The sequence below is a fragment of the Solanum verrucosum genome, unplaced genomic scaffold (assembly GCF_900185275.1).
Source record: "Solanum verrucosum unplaced genomic scaffold, falcon-dt-bn FXZP01000049.1, whole genome shotgun sequence".
Taxonomy (NCBI): Eukaryota; Viridiplantae; Streptophyta; class Magnoliopsida; order Solanales; family Solanaceae; genus Solanum; species Solanum verrucosum.
Genome location: NW_026020221.1, coordinates 3,977,412 through 4,004,409, shown reverse-complemented (window position 1 = coordinate 4,004,409; position 26,998 = coordinate 3,977,412). Strand labels below are relative to the sequence as shown.

The window sequence follows — 26,998 nt, the reverse complement described above, 5'->3', positions numbered from 1 at the left end:
CTATTGAATGTGAAAGTTATCAGAATCCGTTAGGTACTATAATAAAGATAATAAACATTTTATGAAATAGTTGAGGATCGAATAAACCAACTCGAACAGTTGAACTCATCATCATATTAGATTCAATTAATCTTTAATTCTTTATTTTGCTGAAACACATTTTAGAATCTACCAATCCAAATCGAAACCCTACAAGCAACTCTATGATTGGAACACATTGTATTTAGAATTTATATATTCGCATGAACTCAAATATTTTAATTTTTTAATTTTTGATGAAAATAAATAAAATAATTTTTTAATTTTTGATGAAAATAAATAAAACAATTTTTTATTTTTTGATGAAAATAAATAAAATATTTTTTTATTAAAAAAAAAACATTTTTATCTACGAATTTAGTTTAAATTTTTTTTTAGATACACTCTTATATTAGTGATGATAACTATAGTCGTTGCATCACCATAGAAGCATTAAAATGTCGCTTTACCGGCAGCTCCTCCGTAAAACCCCGGCGGCCCAAACCCTAAAACCCATTCTCCGATCAATTTCCACCGCCGCCGATTCCACATCTACCGCCGTACAATCGCATCACAATGATCACCAGCGGAACCATGAGTTCCGTCCACCGAGCGACTACCTGAATTCATGGACAGCACCTAAGGATCCTAAGGAGGCGGAGGCTAAACTAGCCCGTTTGCGCCGTGAATATGCGAAGAAAGTGAAGGAGGTGAGGAAAGAGTACATACAAGAAATGGAGCTTCAGAGGATTGAGAAGATGAGAAAAGATGAAGCTAAAAAAGAGGCTCAGAGGATTGCTAATGAGGAACGCAAGGTTGCTAAAGCTGCTGAGAAGAAAGCGAAGGCGAAGGAAAGAGAGGCTGCTGAAGAGGAGTTCCGCAAAACTCTGGTATGTGACTAAAAAAATCAACTTTTTTGTCCGTTTTCGTACTTACATTGTTATGATATTACTTGAGTATACCCATTTTGCTTATCCTAATATTGCGTTTGGTATGGATGGACACGGTTTGAACATTTTTTCATGTTTGGGTGGAATATGTGACATAGGGAGGGGGGGGGGGGGGGGGGGGGCGGAGGGGGAGACCTGCAAAACTCATGCTGAATCTCCCACTGCTTTGTCCGCTAGGCAATCGCCATATATTATAGGCCTATATGGAGCAAAATAGATGTAAAGGATTCATATTGCCGGACCAACTAGGTCAGATTGAGGTGTAGTAGCAGGAGTTGTGAATTTTACTGCTTGAAGTAGCTACTAGGTGATGGTAGTTTTTCCTTAACAGATGATAATTGCCATCAGTGAGGAGTCTATGCAAGTATTAGAAGTTCTAGTTAGTTGGTTTAGGATGTATTGTAAATGAAAAGGAATAAGGTAATGTACTAATAGTCAACATTTTCTGTATGATCACTCAATTGTTGGATACGGGCAGACTTAGGACTTTCATGTACTTGTAATTGTGTTACTGAAAAGTGCGATGAGATACTTTCTTTTGAGGTTAAAGTATGAAGAGAGATCACATTGCTTAAAGAACCTAAAAGGCAGAGAATAAGAATCTGGACTTGTTCTTGCGGCTGATAAATGCTGATAAGCAAAGTTGATTAAATGCATTGGACGCGTCAAGTTCTAGGTATCCTGTGTTATGAGTTTTGATTATGCATGTAAGTCATAGAGTTGAAGAAAATATTAGCAAAACAAGGGATGTGAAAGAGGTTTAAATGCCTGAAAACTCCATATAACATGTAGACAAGATTAAAGATAAACTTATTACGCATGTGCTTCGTCGCTTAAAGCAAGGAGTGATGTGAATGGAGGGGCTATCGCTTCAGAACAATTTCTGGCTCAAATAATGAGATGTTTGTTCTTTGGATCTCAACTTTTGAGGAATTGGATAGTAGAGGCATAATTATATATTGGATGCTGATATAAGTTATTTTAATTCATATATATGTGGTATATTTAGTTTTCCATAAATTTGGCGCTTCACAGAAGAATTAAGAAACATGTGTCTCACTTCACGCTTAGTCCTTGGCTATCTTGAACCGGAAGTTGTAAATCATGTTATACAACACAAGTATTGAGACGGGATTCCTTTCTTCTTCTTCTTCTTTTTGACTTCTTTATACTACTTTTCTTTATTTTAAATCCAAAAAAATCAAATGTTACTTCTGGCTCTCATGTTCATCCAATTTAGATTTAAACTGTAAATTCTCATCGTAATAGCCACTCAAACGTAGTCATTCAATGGTTAGCAAGGGGGATTGTTTTTTTTGACAAAGGTAACAGTTTTGTGTATTAGTCTTTAGCACTAAAGGTTGGGATCCCAAATTTACATCATGGAGCTACATACAATTGCGTGTACTTAAAACAAAACTAAACTAGATCCTACTTCATCTTACAAATGACCTAGGATATCTCTAACCGCTATAGGATCATCTACATACTCCGAACTACACCAATAGCAAAAAGTGATTATGCAGTTCATTTTAATCCTGTGTAAAGGACTACTAATACTCTCAAAGCATCTCATATTTCTCTCCTTCCATATGGTCCACCAAATCACTGCTGGGACAATCCTCCATCTGCTTTGGTCTGTACTGCCACTGCCTTCATTGTTCCAGCTTTCTATAGCCTGACTTGCCCTTTGTGGCATGGTCCAGTTTGTGCCCCTGAAGCTGGTAAGTAAGTGCCACAGTTGTCTAACCACCTTGTAATGAAGAAACAGATGGTTGATTGTCTCTGCCTGTTGCTCACAAAAAAAACATCTAGGACACATGTATTCCCCTCTTCATTAGATTCTCCTGTGTTAGTACCGCCTCTTTAACTACCAACCAAGTAAAGACTATCACCTTATATGGAATTTTGACTTTCCAGATAAGCTTCCAAGGCAAAAATCTGAGTTGAGTCCCCATTTGATTCAGGTTCTTGTAGGCAGAGCTAACTGTGAAGATACCTTTGCTGTGATGAATCCACCTAAGAGTGTCTTCTCCCTCTTTCAATCCTCCAAAATGGTCCAAGGTGCCATAAAATTCAGCTAGTCTATCCACCTCCCAGTCTTGTATCCTCCTTCTGTATGTTAAGTTCCATCCATGGATGGACCAAACTTCTTGCACAGTGGCCTCATGTTGCTGATTCAACAGATAGATGTCTGGAAAGAGTTGTTTGAGGCTGCCATTTCCTAACCAATTATTGTTTTCCATCTAGCAAAGTGTTTTTCAAACACCTAATATAACTTTTTGATGCATGGATGGTTTATGTAGAGCCTCTAACTCATGCATACATTCATAGTCATTCATAGTGCCGGCTCTTGATGACAGATCCATGCACACGATGAGGTACATGCATTGGAACTTGTTTTCTAGAACACTCCCCAAGTGAGGTGAAGTACCTAGGGCTCTGTGTCTTGTTTAAGACTTTAATGCACCTGAAGCATGTTTTTACGAACATTATTAGTAATCTTTTTTCCTCGATTTTTTAGAGACGATACATACCATTCAATTAGAAGGTTCAACTGTAAAGTAGGTGCAAGAGTGTAGTCTGTTATATCATCGAGTATGTCTGAAATGCATATAGCTTTGCTTGCAAATATTCTCAATAAGTATAAATAACATATTCTGTTCTTCTTTAATTATTATGTTTGCAGCTTAAAGAAAGACAGGAAAAGCTTGAATATTGGAGGATGAGGGAAAAGAACTTCTCGAAGAAGAAGAAAGAGAAAAATGATCTTCTACAACGGCAAAGTTCCATGTGGATTGATGAGAAAGAGTTGGAGAAAAAGACACTTGAGGCTATTGTTGACACTGTTCATCTTTGAATTGTTTTCTTTCTCAAACATTTTTGGTCGGAGTGTTGTGTTGTTGGTAGGAGGACTGTTTTGAATAAATTCGAACATGTGTAACATTGAGAAAATTGACTCGTGTTCCTCAATAGCCAAATCTGGCAGAAAGTTAACTGTAAAACAGACTTGCGATGCCATCTTATGAACTCAGAATTGCCTCTTTCTCTTTCAGAGAATTATGTTTGTGAATCTTTACTTTCATGAAATTGAACATCGATTAAAATCTTTGATTAATAAGCCATATGTTGTTGCTTTTAAGGGACTTGAGTTTTTCTCTTGAACGGGGAATTAAGTACATCTATCTTTACCGAATAAAGTAGATCTTAAGGAGCTACCACTCCCTCGCGAATTCACCATACATCGATATCTTTTGGCTCAATTTCATCCCATCAAAGGGAGCAACCACATTTTCATCATGAAAATTCTTACTTTCCATGGAAGATTAGATCTTGTAACTAGGGGTATGTGTTATCGATAAAGAAGAGGCATAAGCATTGCCTCTAGATCCAATCCATCTTCCCTGGTCTCCCCATTTCCTCAAAAATTTCAACCAAAAGACGATTGCAACATAAGCAGTAAAAAATTAAGATTTCTTTGACCATACGGACGTGCTACGCCAGATAATGAGGTTCATAATCAAAAACCACATTTGTGGGCACTTGCATAATAGCAAAATAAACCATGTTTATAACAGTTCCTAAAATGTAAAAGCAAAAACATTAGAAAAAAGACTACTAGCTAGTCATGTCAGCCTTCTATAGAAGTATAAATATATATGGTACACCGGTTGACCACTAATTTTACAGTAAAAAATGAAACTAATTCAAACTTTCATTTACACATCTGCAAAATGGAGAAGACAAAAAATCAGTAGCACTTGTTGTTCCTTGGTGCCATTTCATGCACGGCTTTTTTTTTCTTACAGGCCGAGTTTGGAGTAATAACTTGTGCTACTGAGCTTTTAGTTTATGGATCTTTACATATGGGAAAAATCCGAGGAAGTGCTTGATTTTTGGATTCCATTCTCTTTGCTGAGCACGACAGTACATCAAGAACGTATTTGCAAAGTACACATTAAAACCCATAAGGACATGCCATAGTGCATGACCTTGTGGATTGAAGTACCAGCTTGAAATGTGCTTGCAGAATAGACGATCACACAGCCAGCAGGCAGCTCCAACTAATAAAGTGGCCACATATAACTTTGCAAGCTGCTTTGCGGATCTGTCTTCTGTATGAATGTAATACTTATATGTGCGAGGAATGCATAGAAGGCACAATAGTGCATAATGTAGCATGAAACCAATACCAAAGCGAATCTGCGAATGCAGAATGGCAAATACTACACCATAAAGGAACAAAAATGTGGGCATTGTAGTCTTGTAATGCCAATCTGGTGAATAAATGATATAAATGTAGAGAAGCATTTCCCAGACCATGGGCGTCTCATCACCTTGCTGTTGCCTATCAATTTAAAGCATGGATCATAATAAATTAGAACAACCATCAAATTCAAGCACATATGAGCAAGTATTATCCAACATCTTGGATTTATGACAATTATTTCCCATTCATTCCGTATGCACAAGGCAAAAATATAATTTTTATCTAACAAGAAACTTCAATATCAGGCACACAACATTCAAACAACAAGCAAGAGGGATACTAAAGGAGGTCAACTTGGTATCTGGTTCATAGTCAGCTTTATCCTGTTATGCAGCAAATTAATAAATATGAGTCTATGGGCAATCATTTATGCAAAAATTTAATATCCAATGGAGCTAAACCATTCAGTGTTGAAATGCTAGCAAATTATTACTTGTAGAGGCTATTCCTTTATTATGGAGGAAGAAACATGAGACATTTTGAAGGGACCAAGTCAGATGTTAATGGTCCCCTTATGTATGTTTTGTACTTTTGGTTTTGGTATAAAATGGAAACACCTTTTGAGTAGATAGGTCGATAGATTTTCTAAAGGTTTCATTAATTTGTAAACTAAGACCATCTTGACGTAGCCTCTTTTTGAGGGGTATAAAACAATTAGGCATTACTCAAATCTTTTGATTGATGTAAAGAGGAAAAAATCAAACAATCCACATGGTTTGAAGAGAAACGAAAAGGAGATGGCCAAGAAGAATCAGAATAAAATAAATGTATCATATACAGATTCATCCATCCAAGAAAAGATGCAAAAGAAAAAGAGAAAAGCTCATCCTAATCATCTATTATCAAGTTTACTTACCAAACAGGAGAATAAATGATCTTCTGTCAAGGTTAAACATATAGCTAGGTAGCATTAGCTGCCCATGAGTATTAAGATCAATTTCCTTTTACCAAGATTTAAGCTTCCAACAGTTCTAATATTCTATTAGCTTCTTAGAAAGTTCAAGGTAGTGAATGAGACCGAATAAGATTCTAATGCATTAAACAAATTTTAGGTACTCATACTAATGAATTCCTTCTTCATGCTCCAGGAAGTGGGTATTATTAACAATAAACCAACTCTATGATATAAGAAATAGGAGATAAGGGAGAAAGTGCTTACATCTGCCCCAACGTGGCATGATATATCATGCTCCCTATGGCAAGTACTATATTTGACATATGAAGGACACTGAACCTTTTCTCAAACTGCTGTCTGAGGGCATTCACAAGACCAATCAAAGCCAAAATAATGCATGGGACATTTGATATGGTATTAAAGAACTCTGCAATATAGGAGGAGCGGACATAATTTAGCTCACACCACTCTTTGGTAGATGTTGCAGGACCCCAAAAGCTTGAAATGTCATCTGCCATTTTTTTCAAAATATATATGTACCTGCAATGAAATAATCAGCTAGTGACCAGTTGCAATATTTATTTGACAAAGATGCAATTCCAATATTCTGTGTAATGGACAAAGATGCAATTCCAATATTCTGTGTAATGGCATGTCTCATTAGTTATTGTCGTATCAAGAAATCAAATTCTCAGTACTTCCCTACATGAGGAGGAAGAGGATCCACAATACCGAATAAAGAGACAGTAGGGCATTTGTGATAGAGTTCTTGAACAACTAATATGTGCACAAACAATATTAAAGAACCATTTAATAGAAAAACAGAACAATGAGATTATATTTGCTATGCCAAATAGGTGAACAACAAGGTTTTTCTAATCCACTCAAATAACATCAAGAACAAAAGGTTTTCCAATTTTGGTTTTACAAAATTTTAATCAAAAGTCCATTCACCATGCTTAAACCAATTTAGTACATGATATGCACATATCTTGGATTCAATAGTAAACTTCATAGAAATCTAGCACATGTCTATGACCTATTAACAAAGGGCAGATGCAAGAGACTGGAAACCAGAATCACCAAACAGTTTGCCACAATAAGAAGCACGTCGTTTCATCATTCTCCATGCTTAAACCAATTTAACTAATTATCACAGAAAAACCAGCCTAGCAGAGGCATTTAATATTATACTAGACATAGTTTATAGTTTCCTGCCTTCTTATATTAGCCTTTCCTCTGAAGATTCTCAAACAAACTATCAAATTTTGGCACATTTTTCATATATCCCTTCCTAAGAGTAGCCACCATATTACAATGATTAATGACCATAAACCCTTGAATCACCATAAATACAGTTATATCAAACAACTTCCTTGATATCCTGCTAAAACAAAACCGTCCAAGCAATGAACCAGCCAGGCGTATATGACATACGTGGAAAGATCATCTGAAGGGTTACTAGGTATTATGTGTCAACTGAATTAATTTTTTTTATGAAGAATATGTCAACTGAATTTAATTTTTTTATGAAGAATATGGCAACTGAATTAATAAAGTGTCAACCACTTGCTCCTTCAAGTACAGTTGCAGCAGCAGATCTCTGTTTTTCTCATTTTTGTACAAGTCTGGATCATGCCTCACAACATATCAAAGAAGCTTATGAGAGCTAGTGTTCATGGAAAGTTGATAAAGCCATAATGAAAATCTGGTTAATGGTGCCAGCTAGTATTTTTTGATGTATCTAGAAAGAAAGAAGTCGTAGATGCTTCGATGGAATCTCAACTTCAGATCACTCTAAAACCCAAATGTTTACTAGATCTGTTTAGCTAGCTCAACCAGGCCCTTGTATCTATTATTGATCATTTTTTGGATTGTATATGAGCTGACTCAATCTCTCTTTTGCAATTTTTGCTCTTGCATCTGCTTGATGCTATTAATGAAATCTACTTGCTTCATCAAAAAGAGCATCTGAAGGTAACTTTTCCAAACGTGATCACAAGTAGCACATTGACCCGGTAAATCACACATAATATGTATCACTAATTTTATGCCTTGGTGTTTTTTGGCAACACAAGCACCATAGAACTCTATGTTTGCTCCCAACTCCATCTCGGCTAGCACTTCCTCTCGAGGGTAAGGGGTTTCTTTCCTTATCCGAGACAGGCCTATGGGGTTTAATTGTTGAAAGAAAATATTTTTCCCAACTATATTTCTATCTTAAAATAGATAGTGACATTTCAAAGAACTATTTTCTGAAAAATCCTATTATATCAGTCAATTCCTCTCACATGTATACTTGGTGTATAATCTTTGCACTATCTTTCATCAAAATCCCAAATTGGCAAAGAATGTGTCCTTTATACTTTGCTAGAAATGGCTGAACTCGTAGAAAACTAACATATATCATCAACTCCTTCACCTAAAGGAATTTATCCCCATAAAACTCATGCCCACAAGCATTCTATGTCAAATTTGATATCTTAACCATGATCATGAGCGAGTGCATAAATATACTCCTGAAAGATGAGTGGATATAGGAAATTGTGTTGTTGCGAGCTATCTGGCTACCTTCAAACCTAACTATTAATTCATTGTCCGCTAAATCATGTATTCGTCATTAACTGAAGTAGCCAAAATTGATAAATAACAATAAGCAAAAATCAACTCCAATCATCTGCTTCCTTCACCTCATATAAACCCACATTCTCAACTTAACACAATGGATACCTTCCTACTGAAATTAAATTTTAAGATCACCACAAACAAAATTGTCCATTAATTCATGTATTCGACATCATTAGTCAAAATTGATAATAATAAGCAAAAATCACCTCAGATAAACCCTCATTCCCCAACTTAACACAAATGAATACCTTCCTACAGAAATTAAACTTTTAAGATCACCTTGAACAAAATTTTCCATTAATTCATGTATTCGACATTCATTGAAATAGTCAAAAATTGATAATAATTAGCAAAAATCACCTCATATAAACATCATTCCAAACTTACCACACACAGAAAAAAATAATCTAGTTCCTACCGAAAAAACAAAATTGAGATCACCGCCGAACAAAATTCAAAAACAGAATACAACAAATAAGAGAATCCAATAACATTACATCAAATAAGTATATTAAATTATATGATTGATTTAGCATGTACATAAAATCCACAAATAAAGTACAAATTTACCTTTCAAATCAGATGCAATCCACCGTTGAACTTCTGTAAATCTGTATCAATTTGCTCCCGCGATATATATACATACATATATTTGTATATAATGTACACACACAGCGATCTTCTCCTTCTTCTCTCTCGCTAGGGTTAAGAAAAAAAGCACAAAAAATGGATTTTGTAAAAGTTTAAAAGGAACAGGAGATGCTAATATAATGGGGCGAAATTCGGATTTGGACATTTTTAAGGCGCCTGAGTGAGAAATATTTAAATGTAACTTACGACTTCGTGGGAAGCATTTTGGTCTTTTTGGTCGGATCAAAATCAAAATCAAAATCAAAATCAAATCAATTTAATTAATTTTTAAAAATATAAAATTAAATCAAATCCAAAAAAATTGATCTCAATTGTTATTTATCTTCTCCGACCTAAGTACTTACACTTGGATAAAATTAAATAAGAAAACACATGTATTTTATATCATTGCATAATACATATAAGATGTAAATTATGACGTAGGATATTACATAAGACGCATGTGTCTATTTGTTCAATTTTATCTAAAGTTAGCACCTTATTTGGATGGTTGTTACCCATTGTATTGTATTGTACTGTTAGTTTAAATATAATATTTGTTTTGGTTGTTACTTAAATTTTATTGTATCGTATCGTTTAAATTCATCGTTAGGTAACGACGAAAAGATCCATTTTATGTAATGACCGATTTAGTGTGGTTGAATCGTTACCTTAATATTTTCTTCTCAATTTGTCTTTATTTATTATTTAATAATTATATTTCATCTTTTACCTCTACCTTTTCATAGTAAGTCTACCATGTACCCTATTTATTTATTATTCAAATTAGGGGAAAAAGTCTGAAATATATCCGAACTTTAACTGAAATTGTTGTAATAATATCGAACTTTGGAAATGACCTTTTACCCCTGCACTATTTAATAGTGTATTTTAAAGGTATATATGTGTCTACGTGGACATCATAAATATTGCAGCATTATAAATAGTAATGTGTCCGCGTGGGTACATATATACCTTTAAAATACACTATTGAATAGTGCAGTGGGGTAAAAGATCCTCCATAAAGTTTGATATCGTAACAGTAATTTCGATCAAAGTTAAAATATTTTTCAGACCCTTTTTCCTTCAAATTATGAATGTGTAACGTTAGATAATGATAGAAAATAATACAATTTATTAAATATTATATTCATTCAAACAATAAAATATGATACAATATGATATAATATCAGTTAAAGACTAAATTAAAAAATATATATGTTTATCTATTCTGACAATTCTGAAGTTATTAAAAAGATAGAAAGATGATAGAAATGAGAAGCTTTTGTCAATACCATTTCTTGGAATTAACATCATACCTTTTTTTGTTTGTTCTTTTTTTTTTTTTTTTTTTTGGCACCTCCAAGTTCCAACTTAATTATAAAAAAGGAAACAAATTGAACTTTGGCATTAAGAAAACTCAAAGTTTTTCTAAAAGAAATATGAATTTTATGAGAAAACAAATTACAACAAGTTTAGTAATTGTTATTTTCTTTGTATCAACAGTTTTTGCAAGGAATATTTTGCAAATATCGAGTGAAAATGAAGATGGAATTTGTACATCTATGGTGGAAACTCAAGGCTATGGTTGTGAAGAACATAAAGTATGTTCAATATCCTACAATCCATACAAAAGGGTCATTTGATACGAGGGATAAGTGATAATAATCTCGAGATAAAATATAAGATTTTTTATCCTATATTTAATTAGTGTAATTAGTTAGTCTCGAGATTATTTATCCCATCATACGTATTACAATGACGGGATAAGTTATCCCATCATATTGATGGAATAATTTTGTCTATCTCATTTACATACCAAACAATAAAAACATAAATTATTGACGAATTTTTCTTAAATAAACAGCAAAATGAATTGCTAATTCTATTTTGTCGATGGAATATCATAAAAGTCTATTAGCTATGAATAATTTAACAATAGATCAGTGACGAAATTCATAGCTACTTTCATATATAGTTTTTAGTGGTGATTATATTATATAATATATATACACATTTGTGACTTGTTTTGATTTGTTTTTTTCTTCTTTTAGGTGACAACAGATGATGGTTATATTCTGAGTTTACAGAGGATACCCAAGGGAATATCTGGAAAGGCAGCAACTAATCCACCTGTCCTTCTACAACATGGACTATTAATGGTAATTAATTCTTCACTTTGGTTTTAACTATGCTTATATTCTTTTGCTTCACAAGGACCGCATGTCGATGAACGAAGTATTTTGCATTTACCTAGAGTTTGAAGAAGGGTGAATTAATAATGGAATAAATAGAGAGAAAAACAAATATTTGAAATTTCGGAAAAGAAGAATAAGCCTCTCTAAGGAAATTTCAGTTTTTTTTCGCACTCTAAGGGTATAATGTAGGCAACCTACTATATGCAAGTATTAGTGGGTTAGTGATTGCTTCTACGACTTGAATTCATAATCTATAGGCCACACTGAGATAATTCTATCATTGTTCCAAATTTTAGTTCAAACACTTGTTACAAACTCTATTTTTGTGGCAATTAAGTTAGCGACTTTCAGTGACGACAACTGATAGATCGCCACAAATACTTTTCCAAACCAAATTTTATCATTGTAGTGTTAACGAAGTTAATGCAAGCTTAATTGTTAATTTGTTCTAATTAATCGAAATATTCATTTTTTCAGTCGGAAACAACCTCTTTACCTATATAATTAAGGTAGGGGTTATAACACTATGTATAGATCATCTTCTTCAGATCACTTATACGTGTGAGATTATACTAAATATGTTATTGTTGTTGTAGTTGAAATGTTAAATTTTTTTCGATTAATGACAGGATGGAAATACATGGCTGCTAAATCCTACAGATGAATCATTAGCTTTCATTCTAGCAGATGATGGTTACGATGTTTGGATTGCAAATACAAGAGGAACTAAATATAGCCAAGGACATACATCACTTAGCCCTCAAGATCCAGTTCAGTTTCATTAATTACTTTTGCACTATATCTCATATATGGAACAAGAACCTCGACGTAACTGGTAAAGCTACAGTCATGTGATCATGAGGATCACAGGTTAGAGCTGCAGAAACATCTCTTGCAGAAATGCAGGGTAAGATTGTGAATAATAGACCCTTGTGGTCCAGCCCTTACCGAACTCCGTGCATAGCGCACTGAGCTACCCTACTATTATCACATATATGTATAAATATTTATTACATTAGCCAAAACAACAATTATTATAATTTAATCTATTTATTTTTTTTCAATTATGAACAGGAATATTGGGAATGGTCATGGGATGAATTGGTGGATTTTGATTTACCTGCTACATTTAAGTATGTTCATGATCAAACTGGCCAAAAGTTACACTATGTTGGCCATTCTCTGGTGATTTTCTGGCTATTTTTTAAATAGCATTTCACTCATTCTTTTCTTGATCTAAAAAGGGATAATTCCTAAACAGTTCGGCCAACTAGTTTACAAAATATATAAATTGTGTAAATTTTATATTAAATATACATATACTATACATTTTGTATATCTATACATATTATATATATATATATATATATAAAATCAATGCATAAAGTGTGTATATTTCGACCATAACAGTATATTAGTTGGCTTAATTGTATATATTCATTTCACTTATGGTCATCAAACTTATCTTTTTAGACACTGAAGTTATATAACTACTTTTTGTCACAAAAAGTTATTTCCAACTTTATCTTTAAATAATAGTCATTGTCATAGAGTTTCAAAATTTACAAGTAAAATTTCAGATAATATCCCGACTTTTCACATGTAAAGTTTGAAACTCCACGATAAAAAAACATTTTTCGATTCCAAAGATGGACAGCTGGCTATTTCTTAAAATGGCCATAACCTCTTCATTTAAAAAATAACCATTGTCATGTAGTTTTAAATTTCATAAACTAAAAAGTGGGACTATTTTGGAATTTTATCCAAAGTTCAACTATTTTTAAATGACAAAAATTAGTTTTGTAACTTTGATGCAATAAACAGAAAAAATTAATGACCATCCATGAGGTGTAACGATTTGGGCACTGTCACGAAGAGAGGCTCGATGAATTAGACATGTTTGTGAAGATGCAGACTATCTGCATCTAGACAGACGAACCCTCGAAAAATGTGAACCTAATAGTATGTTTAAGAATAACTGAACTACTTTTTCTTTTTTTTTTGAAAAATCAGGGGACTTTGATTGCATTTGCAGCAATTTCAGAAAATAAGCTATTAGACATGTTGAGATCAGCAGCCTTATTAAGCCCAATTGCTTATTTGGGGCAAATAAAATCTCCTCTTGCAATAAGTGCTTCTCAAAATTTTATAGCTGAAGTAAGAGAACTAATTTTCTTACCATTTTAAGCTCCTGTTAAGCCATAAATTTCGATAGTAGATATTCTTTTTTAAGAAAATAAAATAAAATTACAAGTTTCAAAAACTAGTTGAGACCGATCAGTTTTTGGATTTTTGGGTGAAATTTCACTTTCACTCACAAAATTTTAATGTTTTTTTCAAATAAAATGCATGTTCAAACACAGTTTCAAGAACTATTTTTGAACAAACTTCATGAACTCATTTTTTTACGTTTTAACTAAATTTATAGTTGTTCCTTCGGGGACATCCGATAAAAAAAGAAAACTAAATCTATAGTTAAATGCTAGCTTAAACATGTAGCTTTGATTACACTTCAACAAAAGTAGGTAAAATTTCCTTTTTTATGTTTTTTTTTCAGGGTTTGTATTGGTTGGGAATCCATGAATTTGATCCAAGAGGGTAAGATATTCCATCCAATTCATTTGATCAATGCTTGTTTTTTTAAAAACAAAAAAATAACTTGGAAGTCAAGAAAGGAAAGATAAATAAGGGAGGAATTATTTCGCGGGTGATCATTCAACTTTTAGTTTAAACAAACAAATAACCTTCTATTATATTTTTGGCTTAAAGATTGCCCTATTTCGAATAGTTCAAGGACAAAACTGACATATTCTTTGTTGTTTTGGAGCAATTTTTAAAAAAAGGCTTTTTTGAGCTATTTGGATAGTTGGAGGGTATTTTTAAGTTTGTTGTCCCATAACGGTGAGTCATTTTGAGGGAAACAACATAACGAATGGTAAAGTTGATCTATTTCAAATAGTTCAAAAGTATTTTTGGCCCTTTTCTGCTTCTTTTATACTTAGTTATTTATTTCACGTCAAAAATACATTTCATGTTTGTTAAATTCATTTAGAATTTGCACTTTTGGCTGAAATTATATACAGAGAGGCTGTTGTCAAACTTTTGGAAAAAATATGCCAAGATCCAGGCAACAATTGCAGTGACTTGATGAATTCTTTTACTGGTATCTCAAATTCTTCACCAACTCATTCTTTTACATTTTCTTTAGACAAGTTACATATCTGGCCGATCGGCTAAAAATAATTATATTCGTTAGTCAAATATAAATATACATATATATATACACATTAATATACAAAAAATATACATTTATAGACTATGCATTTCTCATTCTCATTTTCTTTTTATAATGTGTACTATTTTTTATGTTAGGCCCAAATTGTTGTGTGAACTCTTCAAGAACTGATATTTTTCTTGAGCATGAGCCACAGGCAACAGCAACAAAAAACATGGTCCATATAGCCCAAAGTAAGATTGCTACTTCAATACAGATGAATAAACATAAAAAGTTGAAATTTTGGGAAAATTTTACGTATGATCACTAAACTTTATTGCTATATAAAAAGGCTCTATTTTTTAATTACAGTAACCGAACCGTATGTGAATGTCTCTAATATGCAAATGATCGGAAGGTCAAATTGACTACAGAAACACCGGGTTATGCCATGTCACTCACCACATTATCCACTTTGTCACTCTGTAACATTCCACCTCATAAAAAAATTGTGGATTTTTTTTTCTCCATATTCTATGCTATGAAATTTAAAGAGTGACAAAGCCTTTACGTGGAAAGGGACATGTTATAACTCAACGCGAAAAACTTGACCTTCTCATCATTTGTATTTTATGAGCAATTCACTCATAGTTTAAAAAGAAACATAATATATAAAAATTCTAGCTTCGCTACTGACTGACTGTTTTTTTTTTGGATAGTGACAAGAAAAGGGACTATAGAAAAATTTGACTATGGAAATGATGAAGAAAACAACAAACACTATGGGCAACCAAATCCTCCACAATACATAATGTCAAATATACCAAATAATATTCCTCTTTTTTTAGGCTATGGAGGGGCAGATTATCTTTCTGATGTGAATGATGTGAAGATTTTGTTGGATAAATTGCAAAATCATAATCCAGACAAACTTGTATTGCAATATAGAGAAGATTATGCACATGCTGACTTTGTTTTTGGTACAAATGCTAAAGAAATTGTGTATAATCCTATAATGGCCTTCTTTAAACTTAATTAAGAAGATCTAATTATAAGGTTAATGTATATTTGTTGTTATGTTATTTTTCATTATATATAAGTAGATATATTATAGTGTTGTAGTTGTAACTTGTGAGTCAAAGTTGAATAAGTAGTATTGCATGTATTCCCTCCGTTTTATTTTACTTAGCCCTTGTATTAAATATAGTTATTTCAATTTATTTGTTCAGTTTCTGAAATTAAATAAATTTTATTAGAGTATATTTTATCGTATGGTATTTTCCAGCACTACAGTCTACAATAAACAAAGGATTTTGCGGTAATAATATAATTATTGTTATATTATATTTAGCAACAATAATATATATGAGTTTTTGTAACCAATACTCTATATAAATGTCGTTAAAGGGATGAACGACTTTAGATACAATGACATTGACTCAACTGTCGCTAAATTTTTTTTGGCAATATTTCAAGAAAATCTATTGCCACTATATGTCTCTTTGTTGTAGTGTAGTAGACAAATTTAGAGTTTCAAAACATCGTTAATAATGTTAATTTAATAAAATACACCTCTCATCAAAGTTTTTTTAACGCCAACGGCCAACATTGATCAAGTAATATAAAACAAAAAGAATAACTACATAATAAAGTACCAGTAGTCAAAAAGATAACGAATATGTACTGTTCGGCCAATTAATTTCCGTTTCTAACAAGAACAAAAAAAGGCACGTAGGAACTTGAAAGTAAATGAAAAATTGCTAGATTCAAATTACCAAATGTTAGGTAATTTAAATTGCAAGAAAATTGTTAATAGGGAATGAACCACGAAGTCAATTAAGTGTTTAATTAACTTTAATCCTTAATTAATATAAGTAAGTTTTACACCTAATACAAATTGCTTTTTGTGTTTTTTCAAATAAAATATAAGAGAAGACGTAAACACAAAGCATTCAAAATTTTGACTAACTAGATAACTTTTATTAAAGAAAAAAAATATGAAAAAATAAAGGAACTAATCTTACGCGATTAATATATTGTTTATATACAGAAATATTTGTATTTTTATTAGCTGTTATCGTTCAATAACGAGGGCTGAGGGGGACTTTTAAAAATACAACAAAAGAAATCGACAAAATTTCATAGGAATGGCACGAACAGTAACGGAATCAAGATTTTCACTAAAAGAATATAACACATATAAAAATATTAATAATTTTAAATATGTATGAATAATATAATTTTCTGTCGATTGAGGTGACCTTTTCTGATTCAGTAGGGGTCTTGGTGGTTCGATGAAAAATCAATTTTAATTACTGAGTCAATTTGATTTTGTAAGGTTGTCAAAAATAAGTATTTTATTGAGTATTTGAATAAAATTTACTGACAAGGTTTAAGACACTATCAATATATTAATACGCATTTCAAGAAATAAAATGATCATGCAGATTTTACATCATTATTTAATATGCCGATATATTATTTTATAGTACTGGCTTTAGAATATATTCCAAAATTGTCACTACATTTGTCACGTTAAACAAATGAAAATGTGTATTTTATCCTTTATGGAGTACTATTTGATTTTCTGAAGATTTTGCATCATTTTTTAATATGACGAAATATTTTATATTGACTTTAGAATATATTCCAAAATTCATATGTATTGGCAGTTGGCTACTACTTTAATAATTTGTCACGTTAAACAAATGAAAATGTGCACGTCTGCTAACTTTTATTACTCCATTATTATTATTATTATTATTTTAATTTATTTATTTATTTATTTATTTATTAGAGTACCATTTTGATTTTATGATGATTTTGCATCATATTTTAATATGTCAAAATATTTTATATTCGATTTAGAATATATTCCAAAACTCATATGGACGTAACAAGGGTAAATCATACTGATAAATGATAAATATTTATTCGCATGTGTCAATCGTTTATCTGAAATCAATAAATACACAATATGTGTTAGAATATATATATTGCTCAATCATATCTAATTAATGTATCATTTATCCATAATAAATAATATTTATTTCGTGTAATCAAAAAAATGTTTTAACAACCATATGATATTAACTCGACTTGGGATTGATACTTATTAATAATCTGTTTAGCTAAATTTCTAAATCAATTTATTAAAATATTGTTTTAAAAAAAAGTATTTTTAGTGAGAAGCATAAGCCGCTTTATAGGCTTGATTGGTTAATTAATCATACAGTATAGACAATTTCAATATTCAAATGTTTGTCATTCAATTCGACTTGTGATCGTAAATATTTATTATTTACTTTTTTTTATTGAGAAAAATATTGCATATCATATAAACAAATCTATCTCGATTAAACGGATCAAAAGAATTACTAATAAATTAAGGATATCATTATCATGGCGTTAAAATAAATGTCGAAAAAGTTAAGTTTTACTCGTACAAATCTCGAAATGTTAAATTAACATGGCTTTTGAGTAGCTGGAGAGCTATTCTCTCCGTCTCAAAATATTTTAATCGTGTTTTTAAGAAAATATTAATTAGAAAAAACGTTCAATTATTTAATCGTGTTTAATGTTTTATAATATATATATTCATCGAATATTTACTTTATTATGTGTCATAATTGAGATATCTAGTCTTCAAAAACAATTACGACCTCCTCTATTCATTTTTGACTGGACACACTTTTCAAGTAGTATATCCCTTTGAATATAATAATAAATTGAATATTTTGAAAAAATAAATCGAAAAATGAATATTACTTAATAATAAAGGTAAATGTAAATACATAAAATGGTAAGTTATTTTTTGACTTTTTAAACTGGATAAGTAAAAACAAACTTTTATTTTAGATATACATGGCAAGTAGTAAAAATGAATGTGGGGCGCGGGGGGGGGGGGGGGGGTATAATTTGTCGTGAACTTTTAAAATGACAAATATTTTAACGTAAATATGTTTAATAAGAACGATAAATATTTTGAAATAGAGGAAATATGAAGTTAATTGAATTGTGATTTTTGTAATCCAAATTGATAACCGAGCATAATTAGAGTAATTTTTAATGACAATGACTTAGTATAGACTATATAGTATCCTAAATTTTTTAACAAAACGAGGGACTAATATAATGTTTTCTTTTCTTCCTAAATTGACAAGTATATTAAGATATCAAGGTGTATGGATGGAATTAAAAAATTTGTGATTATTGTACAATAATAATGATATAAAATACTAAATGTGATTAGGTGAAATGAATCTATAAATTATATAAAACTAATCGTCATATCTTTGATTAGTTGAATTTTTCTTAATTAACAATTTCTTCAAGTTGTGAGGGTTTGGCCGCTGGTTAGAAAAGTGAATTATTCATGTATTTAAATTAGCATAGTTAATATAATGTTTGATAGTGTTTTAGGCGCTAGCTACATATAAATTTAACACACCAAATATATATCGTGTTCAGTTATTATTCGTTTATACTCTCACATAATTAATATATATATAATTAGTTATGAGAAATCTTTATGTTATTTTATGTAGGATAGCAGATGGAATAAATTATGTATGAATAACTAAACTCTCAATAACTAATTTCCACATTACTAATATATGTATAAATCTAACTAATAACCAAAAGACGCTTGATTATCCACCTCACTGTCATAGCAATCCAAACGAGGATGATTTCCTATATCTTACAGAAATAAATCTTATTTCTCGATTTTCTATATAATTATTATTATTTAAAATGGATCTAGTAAAAAGGATCATTTAGGGAAAAATTTATCCGCATCGGATGTTTACACCAAATTAATGCAATTTTCACTATTATGTAATTTAATGAAGTAAAACACACGTTAATTAATTAAGGTTAAGTAAAATGAACTATAAATTTAAACACATGACATGCATATATTGAATTGGTCTATACATTCGGTGCGGATAAGTTTTAACCCGATCATTTAATATTTTATTTTAAATGACATTGTTATTCTAAATAAAATAATAATTCTGAAGAAATCATATAAGTATAGCGAAATATCATTAAAACGAATAGTTATTATAACAAGATAAATGGATAAAACGGCGGTAGTGCATGTACGTTGAGGAATAGTGTAAAGTGTTACGTTATTAAAAGGTCAATGTATGTAAGTGTTACGTTATTAAAAGGTCGATGTATATAAGTGTTACGTTATTAAAAATGAAATAGCAAAAGTCAAACGACTTTTCTAATATATATAAAAAAGTAATTTTGTTCGCTTATTATTTATTTATTTTTAAAAAAAAAAAAATTCGACAAATTCGTAATCGCTATTTTTCGAATACATACTAGTATCTACAAGGTAATGTAAATCGACAAGTTCGTTGCGATAACCATGACTGAGACGACGTTGACAAAAAAAATATAAAATTAATCCATAACCTTTGATAAAAGATACCATATGCTATTTTTGTTAGTTAAATGATCTTTCCCATAACCAAATTGTATATTACGTATTGAAAGAAACTCATGTCATATTCTATCACAATTACGGTAATTGAAGTTTGGTATAAACTAAATAATCAATCTATACTTGCTTCGTACGAGCTACGTGCATGGGTGTTTAATTGTACTAAATCATATTAACGTATCATGATTAAGAGATTTAATGGAACGAGAATATATATTAATTAATTATAATTAAGTGAATATATATTATTTATAAATATATATCATATATGCATTTGTTTGCAGCAATTTTTGAAGTGATAAAAAGTAAATTACAATTACAAATAAAGTATGAAGAAACATAACTTTATTGATAAATATGTAGATACAATTTTGTTCTTCCCTTGATTCTTACTCCATGATTCGAGGGTTGACGTATTTCTCGAACTAGGATGATTTGGATTTGATCTCTTTATGAATATTTCATTAATTTGTGTAATATTCGAGATGCCTCTTTGAGAGAATACAATACCCTTTATATAAGCATAAGCTATAGAGTTTAGGGTTAGAGTAGCTTCCAAGAAATCTAACTGGAACTGAATATTTTTTTATAGAGTTCTAACTAGAATTGATTACGTCTTGTAGAGGCCTACAATTGAGATATATAGTTGAATCCTACTCCAAACCTCCCCTCTTTCAACCGTCATCTTTCTAGTCTTTTCCTCCTTCATCGTTGAATCCCCACCATTTTTTTTCTTTACTTCTGATCTTTCACTCATATTAATTTTCGATTTTAAGGAGAGGATCTTCTTTTTTTTAAGATATGAATCAAAATTGATATCACTAATTTTGAAAATTGAAAAGAGAAGATTGTTAGTGTTGAAAATTGTTGCTTCAAAATCACTATTTAAGGCAGTGTTTGAATTAATGGTGGTGAACTTGAATTTTTTTTTAATGTAAGATTAATCCTCATTTTTTCCTAAGTTTTTTTCTTTCTAAAATTGTTAATAAATAAAAAGAAATAAAAGAAGAACTAAAAAATCAAAATTTAAATAAGTTTCAAGGTGGCAGTGATGTGGCGCTGATGTGTCGATGACATGGAGCGTGTGAGATGCACTTGCCACTGTGAGACTGATATTACATTTTTAAGGTGATATTAAATTCATTTCATATGAGATTAGGGGGGCAAATAATTACCCGTAAAGTTAAAGGGCTAAATTAGAATATTTTTTTTTAATGTATTTTCTCTTATTAATTCAAGGTCAAACACATACACAACCCCTCAAACTTGCCCTCATTTTTCATTTGGACACTCCAACTTAGCCTTGTTCCATTTTAATCCTTAAACTCCATTTTTTATGTATCATTTAAACACTTATACTATTTTTTATGATTTGTTTTTATTTATGTTCTTCAATAGCAATTTCTTATTTTTTTAAAAATAGACGTGTGCCTGTTAATTTTCGTAAAAAAATTAAACATTCGCGAACGAACATAAAAAATTTCAAACAATAATATTATTTTTTATATTTCTCTGTATTTTTGCATGAAAATAAATTGACGGAAGTTCTTTGATTTTCTTTCTTAAACATTCAATTAAATTAAATAACACTACTTATTTTGTTTTTTTATCATCTAGGCTATCTAAATTTAACGCAAATACTCACTTTTAATTTTTAATATAAATCAATACGAATAAAAAAACTCATCTTCAAAAAGACTCGACTGACTTTGTTAATAACACTACTAATAAAAAGACTCTTGTTCATTGCTAATAACACTACTAAATAATGTTAAAACTCGACTAACTTTGTTAGGTTGTTGGTAATTTTAAAGAAAGAAAACCAACACAATTTCGTCGGTTATTTTTCACACAAAAATACATAACACTCTTAAAAAGAATTATTTTTTGTTAATTTTTAATTTTTTAACTGAAATTAAGTGACACATGTCAATTTAAAATAAGAAGTTGCCATTGAAAAATATATATAAAAATAAAGAAATCATAAAAATAATATTTTGTGTTAAAATGGAACATAAAAAATGAAGTTTAAGGATTAAAATGGAACAAAACTAAGATAAAGTGTCAAAATGAAAAATGTGAACAAATTAAAGGTGCTATATATGTGTTTGGCCTTAATTCAATGTAAATGCTAATGTTTGGTAATGTTTGACCCTGCATGTATATATGCTTATATAGCACGTGCATTAGCCATTAGATATACTTTTTATAGTAAAATAGTTAGATATTTAAGAGAACAATTATATTTAAATTAGATAGTTATCTACTTTCTATAGTAAAAACGTTAGATATTTATCTATTTTTTTAATAAAAAAGTTAGATATTTAAGAGAACAATAATATTTAAATTAGATATTTATCTACTTTTTATAGTAAAAAAGTTAGATATTTATCTATTTTCTTAGTAAGAAAGTTAGATATTTAAGAGAACAATAATATTTAAGTTAGATATTTAAGTGAAGAACAATAAAATAAATATATAAAAAGGCGGAACTCATTGACTGAATTCCTAAGTTATATAAACGAAAAAAAAAAAATCTTCAAAAATATCTCTAGAAAATTGTTCCAAAAAAATTATCCTGGCCATACCAACTTAACTTTGAAATTTCTAAGTCAAATTTGGTAGAACCCATTCAAATTTTATCATCGCAATGAAGATTCCATTTCACTCTTTATAATTATTTTTTTATATTTTTTCTATTTCAATTCCTTAAAAAATATTGTGATGGGATAAAATGTATTACTCATTCTTAATTAGAAGTTTATAGTTTGAATTAAATGACTTTCTTGAATGCAAAATTTAAATTAATCAATAAGTAATTAATTTAAGATGTGTCATCATTTTATACGTTCGATTGATCAAAATTTTAAAAATGTACTTTTTTTTAAAATGACATTTATAGTAAACTAGATAATGTTGCCCGTGCTATGCACGGGCCCAATAATATAAATGGTATATTCTGGGTTAATAACCGAGTTTTTGAAGCGATTATTTGCGTGGATAAAGGAATACGTTTTTTTATCACAAACATGTACTTTCTTTGACGCTATTTAAGGCATAATAAGACTACCCACATACAACATTTTTGAAATATTTTATGTTGTCAATTATCATGATTTATAGTATTTTTACGATAGGTTCACTTCAAGAATCAGTGAAATTTTTTGTATTTTTTTCAAAACATATTTTATGTTGTCAATTATTATGATTTATAGTATTTTTACGCAATTTTTAAATATAAAAAATAAGACAAATAAATTAAAATGGACCCAATATATGTTATTTTTGTTGTCTCAATTTATGTGACACAAATGAAATTTGGAGAGTAATCCAAATTTTCATATTTTTTTAAAAAATGTTTGAAGTTATTAATTATTGTGATTTATAATATTTTTATGTAACTTTGAAATAATGTACATTACTGGTCACTTTGTCCTAATTTATGTGATATGAATAAAATTACAAAATTAACCTTTTTAAAATGTCTTTCAGATATTTTAAGTTGTTAATTATTATTATTTATAATACTTTTTTGGTAATATTAAAATGATATGTGTTATTTTTTCTGTCCCAATATATGTGAGCCAGATAGAATTCTGAGAGTCGACCTATGTTATTATATAGCTTTTAAATATTTTAAATTGATAATTATTGTAATTTTTAATGCTTTTTAAGTCATTTGTAAATGATACATCTTGCTTCCTTGATTGGGACTTTTCCATTTGTGAGATATATATATCGTGCTATGCACGGACCCAATAATATAAATGGTATGTTTTGGGGCTAATAACCTAGTTTTTGAAGCGATTGTTTGCGTGGATAAAGGAATGAGTTTTTTTATCACAAACTTGTACTACCCATATGCAACATTTTTGAAATATTTTATGTTGTCAATTATCATGATTTATAGTATTTTTACAATAGATTCACTTGAAGAATCAGTGGAATTTTTTGTATTTTTTTTTCAAAACATATTTTATGTTGTCAATTATCATGATTTATAGTATTTTTACGCAATTTTTAAATATAAAAAAAAATATAAAAAATAAGACAAATAAATTAAAATGGACCCAATATATGTTATTTTTGTTGTCTCAATTTATGTGACACAAATGAAATTTGGAGAGTCATCCAAATTTTCATATTTTTTTTTAAATGTTTGAAGTTATTAATTATTGTGATTTATAATATTTTTATGTAACTTTGAAATAATGTACATTATTGGTCACTTTGTCCTAATTTATGTGATATGGATAAAATTACAAAATTAACCCTTTTAAAATGTCTTTCAGATATTTTAAGTTGTTAATTATTATTATTTATAATACTTTTTTGGTAATATTAAAATGATATGTGTTATTTTTTCTGTCCCAATATATGTGAGCCAGATAGAATTCTGAGAGTCAACCTATTTTATTATATAGCTTTTAAATATTTTAAAGCTTTTTAAGTCATTTGTAAATGATATATGTTGATTCCTTGATTGGGACTTTTCCATTTGTGAGATATATATATATATATATTCTACTAGGTAATGTTGCCGTGCTATGCACGGGCACGGGCCCAATAATATAAATGGTATGTTTTGAGGCTAATAACGGAGATTTTGAAGCGATTGTTTGCGTGGATAAAGGAATAAGTTTTTTTTATCACAAACTTGTACTTTATTTGACGCTATTCAAGGCACAATAAGACTATCCACATACAACATTTTTGAAATATTTTATGTTGTCAATTATCATGATTTATCGTATTTTTACGATAGATTTACTTAAAGAATGAGTGGAAATTTTTGTATTTTTTTTCAAAACATATTTTATGTTGTCAATTATCATGATTTATAATATTTTTACGCATTTTTTAAATATAAAAAATCCAAAAAAAAATAAGACAAATAAATTAAAATGGACCCAATATATGTTATTTTTGTTGTCTCAATTTATGTCACACAAATAAAATTTGGAGAGTCATCCAAATTTTAATTTTTTTTAAAAAAATGTTTTAAGTTATTAATTATTGTGATTTATAATATTTTGATGTAACTTTAAAATAACCAACATTACTGGTCACTTTGTCCTAATTTATGTGATATGGATAAAATTACAAAATTAACCCTTTTAAAATGTCTTTCAGATATTTTAAGTTGTTAATTATTATTATTTATAATACTTTTTTGGTAATTTTAAAATGATATGTGTTATTTTTTCTGTCCTAATATATGTGAGCCTGAAAGAATTCTGAGAGTGAACCTATTTTATTATATAGCTTTTAAATATTTTAAATTGGTAATTATTGTAATTTTTAATGTTTTTTAAGTCATTTGTAAATGATATATGTTGCTTCCTTTGTCCCATTTTATATAGTATAAATAAAATTCCCGAAACCAACTAAATTTTTAATATATTTTAAATTATTAATTATTGCGATTTATAATATTAAAAAAAAGTACAAAACTTGTATCAGCCTAAAAAATGACCACGATAATTCGAAGCCTACAGAAAGCAATATGGTTGTACGTAATTTTTAAATACTTAATATATATTACTCCACTTGTCTGAATATATGTAGCATTGATAAAATTTCAAGATTCAATCAAATGTTGTTAATTGTTAACATTTATAATACATTTTACGTAGTTTTCAATAATTTCACATTAAACAATACATATTACTACTTTTGTCTCATTTTATGTGACATTGATAGATTAATTTTAACAATTAGTCAATTTATTTTTTCTGTTTTTTTAATAAATATTTTAAGTGGTCAAAATCATGATTTATTGTATTTTATACATAATTTTTAACGATAGATTAATTTCAAGAATTAATCGAATTTTTTTATATGTATTTATTTTTGAAATATTTTATGTTGTCAATTATCATGATTTATAGTATTTTTACGCAATTTTTAAATATAAAAAAATTAAGACAAATAAATTAAAATGGACGCAATATATGTTATTTTTGTTGTCTCAATTTATGTGACACAAATGAAATTTGAAGAGTCGTCCAAATTTGCATTTTTAAAAAAAATGTTCTAAGTTATTAATTATTGTGATTTATAATATTTTTATGTAACTTTCAAATAACTTACATTGCTGGTCACTTTGTCCTAATTTATGTGATATGGATAAACTTACAAAATTAACCCTTTTAAAATGTCTTTAAGATATTTTAAGTTGTTAATTATTATTATTTATAATACTTTTTTGGTAATTTTGAAATGATATATGTTATTTTTTCTGTCCCAATATATGTGACCCGGATAGAATTTTGAGAGTCAACCTATTTTATTATATATCTTTTAAATATTAAATATTTTAAGTCAATTGTAAATGATTTATTATATTATATTATTATATATTATATTATATTATATATGTATATATATTATATTTATTTCTACTATATAATAAAAGGGATTTTATTATGATATTATATATTATATAAACTCCCTTTTCTTATATAGTAGAAAAATAAATATACATTATATATATTATATAGTAGAAAAATAAATATACATTATATATATTATATAGTAGAAAAAATGATTTATTATATTATATATTATATAGGGAGTTTATGATGGGACACATAGAATGTCCATGATAAACTCCCTCTTATATAATAGTAGAATTACAATTATAAAATTAACCCTTTTAAAATGTCTTTAAGATATTTTAAGTTGTTAATTATTATTATTTATAATACTGTTTTGGTAATTTTAAAATGATATAT

General features: G+C 29.3%; 3 protein-coding genes across 3 annotated transcripts; 2 read left to right on the top strand and 1 right to left on the bottom strand.

Annotated features, from left to right (window-relative positions):
- The first annotated feature begins 438 nt into the window (after positions 1–438).
- LOC125831777 (protein PXR1) lies at positions 439–4,072 on the top strand. The gene is made up of 2 exons (XM_049510970.1): positions 439–908; positions 3,658–4,072. The coding sequence occupies exons 1-2, from the start codon at positions 477–479 to the stop codon at positions 3,826–3,828; spliced, it is 603 nt and encodes a 200-aa protein (XP_049366927.1). The 5' UTR covers positions 439–476; the 3' UTR covers positions 3,829–4,072.
- Positions 4,073–4,486: 414 nt separating this feature from the next.
- LOC125831775 (alkaline ceramidase-like) lies at positions 4,487–9,495 on the bottom strand. The gene is made up of 3 exons (XM_049510968.1): positions 9,332–9,495; positions 6,398–6,673; positions 4,487–5,316 (listed from the first exon to the last, which is right to left on the bottom strand). Exons 2-3 carry the CDS (start codon positions 6,649–6,651, stop codon positions 4,803–4,805), a joined length of 768 nt encoding a protein of 255 aa, XP_049366925.1. The 5' UTR covers positions 6,652–6,673; positions 9,332–9,495; the 3' UTR covers positions 4,487–4,802.
- LOC125831112 (triacylglycerol lipase 2-like) lies at positions 7,672–15,842 on the top strand. The gene is made up of 10 exons (XM_049510296.1): positions 7,672–7,738; positions 10,898–10,995; positions 11,446–11,553; positions 12,219–12,359; positions 12,664–12,774; positions 13,603–13,746; positions 14,147–14,187; positions 14,673–14,752; positions 14,962–15,057; positions 15,523–15,842. Exons 1-10 carry the CDS (start codon positions 7,672–7,674, stop codon positions 15,840–15,842), a joined length of 1,206 nt encoding a protein of 401 aa, XP_049366253.1.
- Positions 15,843–26,998: the final 11,156 nt, after the last annotated feature.